The sequence below is a fragment of the Chamaea fasciata genome, unplaced genomic scaffold, assembly GCF_029207755.1.
Source record: "Chamaea fasciata isolate MVZ Bird 193981 ecotype frontalis unplaced genomic scaffold, bChaFas1.0.hap1 SCAF_7, whole genome shotgun sequence".
Classification (NCBI taxonomy): domain Eukaryota; kingdom Metazoa; phylum Chordata; class Aves; order Passeriformes; family Sylviidae; genus Chamaea; species Chamaea fasciata.
This window is the reverse complement of record NW_027094092.1, coordinates 24945034-24952975: the sequence shown is the minus strand read 5'-3', so window position 1 is coordinate 24952975 and position 7942 is coordinate 24945034. Positions and strand designations below refer to the sequence as shown.

The 7942-nt window shown below is 47.7% G+C and overlaps 1 protein-coding gene across 1 annotated transcript; it reads left to right on the top strand.

Moving 5' to 3' along the window:
• Positions 1-665: 665 nt before the first annotated feature.
• RHOV (ras homolog family member V) lies at positions 666-7499 on the top strand. The gene is made up of 3 exons (XM_066188055.1): positions 666-994; positions 4289-4347; positions 4672-7499. Exons 1-3 carry the CDS (start codon positions 799-801, stop codon positions 5110-5112), a joined length of 696 nt encoding a protein of 231 aa, XP_066044152.1. The 5' UTR covers positions 666-798; the 3' UTR covers positions 5113-7499.
• The last annotated feature ends 443 nt before the right edge of the window (positions 7500-7942 follow it).

Sequence of the window (7942 nt, the reverse complement as noted above, 5' to 3'; positions counted from 1 at the left end):
GTCATACTTCTTTAGAAGTGAGCTCCTGAGGGCAGGGATGGAGCCGTCTTCTTAGCTGCTAAGGGCACAGTGTGGTGTGTGAGCTACCAGAGGTGAATATGAAAAACAGGCAGCAGACTGGGAACTCCGGCACTTGTCCATGCAGCTGGGAAAATACACTTTGTGGGATTTGCCAGCGGGTAGCAACAGCTTGGCTGGACGAGGAACCCAGTAATGGCAATCACTGTTAACAGATGTGATGACTTTTGACCATTTGTTTTGTATTGTCTTTCACAACATTGACCAGCACTGTTGGTTTTGTTTCTGTCCCGATTTCATGGCAGAAATCACAGATGCCCCAAATGGGACAGTGGAGCTGCTTCTTTCGAAAAGGAAGCGGGGTCGACTTGGATGTAGCGCGGCTTTCCCGTGTGTGCGCGGCTCAGCTCACGGCGTGGCACCTGCGAGACTCCGAGGGCACGCGCCGCTCGGGGGACACCGCGGGGGACGGGGGTGCCGCAGCGGGACCCTCGCCCGCGGGACGGCGGCGGGAGGAGGCGGCCGGGCCGGCAGGGCAGGGCTGGACCCGGCCGCCTCCCGGCGGGGCGGGACAGGGCGGGACTAGGGAAATAGGGGCTGGTTTTGTGCGCAGGGTGGCAGGTGTAGTGATGAGGAGCGAAGCTTGGCGGGCTGGAGAGGGTAGTCCCGCACGGCAGCCCCGACAGCAGCTCGCTCTCAGGAGCATGGCAGCGGCCCCGCCGCGCCGCTCCCCGCGCTGAGCCCTGACGAGTCCGCGGTGCCACCGTCAGTGCCATTGCCATGCCTCCCCAGGAGCTCCTGGATTACGCGCCCGCCCTACGGAGACACAGCCCACCCCGGGGCAGCGGCCCGGAGCTGGGAATCAAGTGCGTGCTGGTGGGCGATGGCGCCGTGGGCAAGACCAGCCTGGTGGTCAGCTACACCACCAACGGGTACCCCGACGAGTACCAGCCCACCGCCCTCGACACCTTCTCCGGTAGGTGCCCGCCCGGGCTGCGCGGGGCGTGGGGCGGCCGGGAGGATCCAGTCTAGAGCAGAGAAACCTCGGCATCGGGAGGAGCGGGGTCCCGGGGTGGATGGAGCCGAGCGCTCCCGGGGCCACGGGCTGCCCGTGCGGGGCTGCGCATCGGGGGCTCTGCGGGCACACAGCCCCGGAGGATTTCTGGGACTCGTCCCTCCGACGTTTTGCGAGGTTTAGCAGGTGGAGGTCCTCCGTTCCGCAACTATATCGAGTTGATTTGCAAGTTCTATGAACTGGTTCACCTTTCTGGTTTTGTGATGTTGTTATGACTAAATAGAAGGGGGCTTAAGTATTTTTATTGTTTGTGGTGATTTTAGCTTCAGAAATAGCCTATAGTGTAACGCTGTGATTTTAGCTTCAACTGATACTCAGGAAAACCATCATTTTCCCTCCATGTCTGGTGAAGTTAGCATTGAACAGAGGTTGTCAAAAAGTTGACGAGCTTTATAAGTCTGGCTAGAATTGCAAGCTGATGAGCTCTCATTAGTTTCCACTTTTGTAAATGCGATCTTTGTTCTTGTTCTACACTCCTCTTCCTTTGGGCTCCAATTTCTAATATAAACCCCAGGAGAATACAAAGCCCTTTGAAAGATTTCTTATCTTCATTTGATGTGAAGAAACACAGCACTACTTGACAACATAGATTGGTAGATTAGAGATGTGCTCAAGTCAGACCAGGAATGAAGCATCTAATGTGTCATAGTCTTAGGGGTGCTTAGAGGGAGTGTTTTGTTTGTCTGAATGTCCCCCCTCAGTTGCTCACTCTGAGATGTTGATTTACCTTGACCTTCTCCAAGGTATTCCACTGTCACTTCAAGGAACTGAACTGGGAACATGCTGCTGTTCACGGTCCAGAAGCCCTTTGTGGACAGATGTAAGGAATCATGAGTTCTCCAAGGGAAAGATTACTTCTCTCTCTGCTCTCTTTGTCATGTGTGTATGGATTAGACTAAGAGAGGCTTCAAAATACTATAGTTATTAGACTGCACATTTTTGGAAGGGCAAATCCATAATAAAATGGCCCAGAAAGGTGAAGGTGAGTGCAGAGACTCCTTGATTAACAGCAGGTAATTTGAAGGTAGCTGCACATGGGTTTAACCCCAGTGCATGTCCCAGTACTAAGTCTGACTTCAGAGGTTCATAGGATTTGTAACTGATAGAAATCAAAAACATTAAAAATGTGTCTTGTGAAGTTCGCTTTCTGCTTATTGGGAAGAAATGGAAAAACAGACAAGTTTCCCATCCCACTGCTACTCTCTTACCCCGGATAAGCCTGAAGAAAGTCCCTTCCTGGATTCACATATTATGCTTCAGGATCCAGCTCAGAAATTTCAACTCAATTCCTTCCACTTTGGGGGAACACCTGCCATTGAAATTGCCAGCAGATCTGAGCAGTTTAAATTCTAACCTTAATCCTGGTCACGGGGCTGTGATGCCAATAGCAAGATAGGAGAAGGTGTTGCATTATCAGAGGAACGTCTCTGGGACAGTGACCCAGCCACTTACATCTGTCTGGCTGCTACCTCCTGCTGGGTGTCGCTGCCAGGTAGAGCAGCCTTAAGTGTAATGCGTACCCGGTGACCTTTCTCCACCAGGCTGTCCTGTTCTGCCAGCCCCTTTGCTATTGTACCGTGATCCATCCTCATCCTGAGGGCGTGGACCTTCGTGAGGGCGGTATTGGGAGGGCTGTTGCAGAGTTGCTAGTGTAGCTCAAGCTAGCAGCAGATGGGATGAAACTTTGTGCAAATGCTGGAGCAGTAGGTAATATATGTGGTGAGTTTCTTCTGAAGATGGCAAGACATTTCAGAGATGCTAATTCCTTCTCTCAATGCATTTGTGAAATAGAGAAAACCAGATACTAGAAAGTCAAATGCCTGCTGCCTTGAAGATCAAGTCAGGATCTAGCAGGTTCTTTGATCAGGAACAGGTTTCTCTTCCTCCTCTGGGGCAAAGATATGGTAACAACCCAACTGTTTCCCAGTCACACGGAAGCAATGACTTTCAGCTACGCCGCAAGGAGTGGCACTGTGGTGGACGCACCCATCCCTTCATTTTTCTTCCAGTCCTGGTCTTCTACCAAACTTCATCTTTTTGTCCGTGTGTCCCTTTTTTTCTCCCAGACTGCTTTCAGGGAGGACTGCTCTCCTTCAAAAGCTTGTGTTAAAACTCTCTTGTTTCTGTCACTTCTCTCTTGTCTAATTACTTCAATAACCACAAAAGATTGATCCTGCATCTGGTTGGGAGATTTTTTTGTTTGTTTATGGGTTTTGAGAGGCTTTTTGGTTTGGTTTTCATTTTTTTAAACAAAAAGGATAATAAAGCCTCATTCCTGCACGCAACAGTGAAGTTTCGCTAGTTCAAATCAAGTGCCAGCCATAATCACCTTAGCCATGGTATCTGCCTCTATTCACCCAAGCACAGCCCCATCCATCTTGTTGGGACTTTCAAGTAATTTCCAGCTCCACGACCCCTTTTCCCTCTCCTCAGTTTCTAGCCAATCTCTGTGGTGTCTATGCACTTAAACATCTAACAGTTTCATTCCTGATTGCCATCAGAGGTCCTGCCAGTCCTCAGTCTGAGTCAGCTGATACCACATGAAGGCTTACTGTGATTAGGGAGTGAAATTGGAGCAAACCTTACATGTGTAACTCAGCAGTTTTTCAGTGTGTGGATAGTCTCTGAAAGGGATTTCACACATCACTGTTTCCTTAATAGTTTCTTCATTAAAAAGGTGGGGTTTTCCTTAGCTAGGACACTCATATAACCTTTTTTTTTTAAGGTCAAATTTCTGGTCTGGATGACAAAAATCTCCAATAGCTTGTTTGATGGAGATGGTTTGAATTTGCTTGGCCAAGAAGATAGGAGCAACTTGCTGAAGTTCTCTGGTTTTATCCTTATCTTTTTTCTTGGGTTGTGGAAGAAGAACAAATGGTTCTCAGGGAACTGTTTGGCTAAGAGCTCTTCTTGTCTAGAGGTGCAGTTGTCCAGAAACATGGAGCTATTCTTTCGAAATTCTGGAGAAGAACACAAAACACCTGAGAGCTAACAAAATTTGGTCTGCTGCAGCTCTCTTCATTTTTTCCGGGGCAAGTTTTAACAGTCTTAGTGAGGTTTGGGAGATGTGAGCAACTTCAGTGAGTCTGTTCAGCAGGGTATGAACCAGAGTGCTCAGGAAAAGCCTGTAGGAGTGTACGTGTGTACATGCTGGCCAGCTGCTTTAGACTCATCCTTATTCTCCTTCTGCTACAGTGCAGGTTCTTGTGGATGGAGCCCCAGTCCGGATTCAGCTGTGGGACACTGCTGGACAGGTAAGCTCTATCAATGCAGCTGTCGGCTCTGGTCCTGTGGGACAGGGATTGTTTTCAGGCTTTGAGGAGGGCAGTGGTTAACTGGGAAGAAAGGAAATGCACTGGTCCAGCACCAGCCATTTGCAGGTATAGCAGTCACAGACAAGTGAATGACAGACGCCCTCAACTCTGAAACTTGTGTCTGAAATGTGGCATGGCCACAAAGTCAGTACAATGCCCTGCCTCTGATGCTGTCCTAGTTAACTTGTAGAAAAGCTACTGCAGCATCATGCTGATTGAAGAGCAGTCCAGTGAAGATTGTTTTTTCCCCTCCCTTTTCTACAGGAGGACTTTGACTGTTTGCGCTCTCTTTGTTACCCTGACACCGACGTCTTCCTTGTCTGCTTCAGTGTGGTAAACCCAAGCTCCTTCCAAAACATTACAGAGAAATGGATCCCTGAGATACGAACTCACAACCCCCGGGCACCAGTGCTGCTCGTGGGGACACAGGCAGACTTGCGGGACGATGTCAATGTCCTCATCAGCCTGGATCGCTACCACGTGAAGCCCGTGCCCCGGCCTCAGGCAGAAGGTCTAGCTGACAAAATCCGGGCTGAAGCCTACCTGGAATGCTCAGCACTGACTCAGAAGAACCTTAAAGAAGTTTTTGACATGGCCATTGTCAGCGGTGTTGAGCACAAGGCCCGTCAGGAAAAGAAGATGACTGCCAAAGGCATCAAGACTCTCTCCAAGTGCCGCTGGAAGAAGTTCTTCTGCTTTGTCTGAAGCTGCTTTGAGGGAGGGGAGAAGAAACACCCAATGCCAGTATTGGCTCTGCACCTTCTTGGAGTGACTGCTCCTATGGCCCCAGCAAGGAGGGTATGATAAGCTGCTGGGCTTGGAAACCTGTCTCTTGCTGGGTACAGTATCAGATGCCTAGGAGACATGAACTAGATTTCCACTGTGCTGAGATGTGGAATGGTCCAGGCAGCTATAATACCTGCTGGACATGTCTGTAGTGTCCCAGACTAACGTGAGCCTTTAGTACATCAAGACTCCATACCCCAGAACAGGCAGGTTCCTTACATTGTTCAAAATTACCAGTTTTCTGGTTGAAGCTCACACACTTTCAGAGTTCTGATGCAGCAAAATAAACATGAGGGACTTGTGAAATCAGCCTGTAGTTTGGTTGATTTACAGGCGTGGCAGAGAGTAGGGCAGGGGCAGTTAGATGCAACTGCTATGTGGTCAGGCATGGGGTGCAGAGTTTGTAGCATGAGACTTGGGTTCCCCCTCTGATTCCATTTGCCAAAACAGGTAGAATTCACTTGGCTGTGAAAAAGCAGTACTCTTTCTTAAAGGGCCTGTACTAGGAGTACTCTAGAGAAGGTATTTCCTGAATAAAGGCCATTAGCAAGCTGAGGAGAAAATGCTCTGGGAGCTACAGTAATACTTTGAGCAAAAACTTCTCTGAGAGGACTCTCTAGTCCACTGGGTGCCAGTGTTATAGTCCTATCCTAAGAGATAGTTGTGGACTTGGGCACCAACTTGGAAAGGCCTTTTGTGTGTGTGGTGTTTTGAAAGAAGGAAGAGGTAAGGAACAGTGAGGAGTAGCTCTATCTAGCAGAGAGTAAGGGTTTATAACACTACCAGGGCGTCAAATGTAGATAGAGAGAGAAGGAAGAAAGCAAGTAGAAAGGAGAAAGATAGATAGAATGAAGAAAGGTAAATGGAGAAGGAAAGAAGAATGAATGTCATTAAATGAAAGTTGTGATTCTACCTAGTTGAGATGCTAATTTGCAGGGAAACTTTTAGGGACCTGAAAATTTTGCTAGTGATATGAATGTCAAAGTAATATTGTCCATACATTCAGTTCTGAATCAAAAGGAGTGGGTTGTAGTGAGAGAGAGTTCCACTTCATTAGTAAAATCCTCCATTTCAGTTCTGCACAGAAGAATAGAATTTACCTTTGTACTGTTCTTTCTGAGGCTGCAGAACAGGAAGAGAGGACTCAGGGCTTCTTTCTGTTATGCTTCCCTTTTTTAAAAGTCACTGCTTGATCTGCTAAAATCAAAAGCAAAGGAAATCCATGAAGTTTATGCTGGAGAAAATAATTCCTTTTGTTTCACTCCCTTCCTCTCTCACCTGTTTCTCAGGGGATTAATATCCCTGACAGTCTATTCACATTTTATTATATTTTATTACAGAACTTGCATCAATTTCTAAATCTTCTTTTGCAGAGACATTTCATTTTGGTTTATGTAGGAGAGAGCATGACAGGCCTGTCAAGCAGTGCTTTCAATACTCAGGGGGTTCTCTGCATCTGGCTGCAGCCCATCACTTTGGGGATGCTCTGGAGTAATGTGACAGAAAGAGAAATAGCTGTGGATGGTTTGCCCTAGACCAAAAACAAGATTAGGTGAGCTAGTGAGCCTGTAGCAAGGCAAATGTGAGTAATGCAGTCTGTCTCCAAACAAATGCCTGTGAACAGCTCTCACAGCTGTCTGGTTTTGTAGTGCAGCTTATGTAGTTCCCAGGATGGGAGACAGGACTGCTGTCTCCCTGGGCAGTATCGCAGGATGAAAGAGGTGGAGAAGTCTTCCCTTGATGGGGAGTGGCCCACAGCCTTGGAACTGCTTCTAGGGTAAGGCTCAGAGACCTGAAAAGGATGGTGCAGCAAAATGAGCTGAATGTTGAAAGGACCCCTCCAACTGAAATGCCATTTGAGTCCAGTGAGGAGTCCTGAGAGATGGTGAGCACAGAGATAGTAACTAAAAGTGACATGTCTGACATGGGTCTAATAGGACACCACTTCCTGACAAAGCTCTCACTCAGCAATGCATCCCTGTATGTACATCCCACTAGTACAGGCACCTTTGCTGTATCACTAATTCAGTTTATCTGTTGGGTCTTTACACATTTCTTTAGCCTGTGAGACCAAGGGCTGTGGTGTGACCTGCCAAAGAGCATGCCATATCCTTGTGGGGCAAACCACAGGTGGAAAGAACACCAGCCTCCTTCCTGCTGAGGAGGGCAAGGGTTGTCCTGCAGTAGCTTGGTATGAAACAGGGGTTATTTCATTCTGGGGAAAAAAAAAAAACTGTACTGAGAGCTACTTTTTCCCTATGTGATTGTGTCTAAAATTTGTTTAAATAAATTTTTTTTAATGTCCACATTTTGTGTCTGTAATTTTGTCAGTGCAAATTAAGTTGGGCTTTAATATGTAGGAGTTACTTGATTTTACTGACAATAAGCATAACAGGGAAATAGCTCCACTTCTCACTCCACGTCCTAAGCCCCACCAGCAGTAGTAAAAAGCCCCTCAAAGCCGAAACTTTCCAGGTTCCTTCTGTTACCTCAGTTAATCTTTCTCTACCTCAGCAACCACTCAGCATGGAGGCTGCTGAGGGGGATGGAATAGCAAACATCCAAGGCTTTCAATGCCTCTCTGTGGCTTCCAGAAGCCACCATCCAGGGACCAATCAGGAGGCCCTCCCAGCACTCACTGAGCCAAGCCCATATAGGACTTGCATTTGGAGCCTTAATTAACAGCATGCTGCTCTGTCATTAGTCTGATGGGTAATTTAGCGACCAGCTTCACTTAACTTACCTTGGT

Bases quoted from the DNA above. Each gene is read 5' to 3' on its own strand.
- RHOV (XM_066188055.1), top strand. From the start codon at position 799: ATGCCTCCCCAGGAGCTCCTGGATTACGCGCCCGCCCTACGGAGACAC. The intron at 995-4,288 runs GTAGGTGCCCGC...CTTCTGCTACAG, and splicing joins CGCCCTCGACACCTTCTCCG to TGCAGGTTCTTGTGGATGGA. The intron at 4,348-4,671 runs GTAAGCTCTATC...CCTTTTCTACAG, and splicing joins TGTGGGACACTGCTGGACAG to GAGGACTTTGACTGTTTGCG.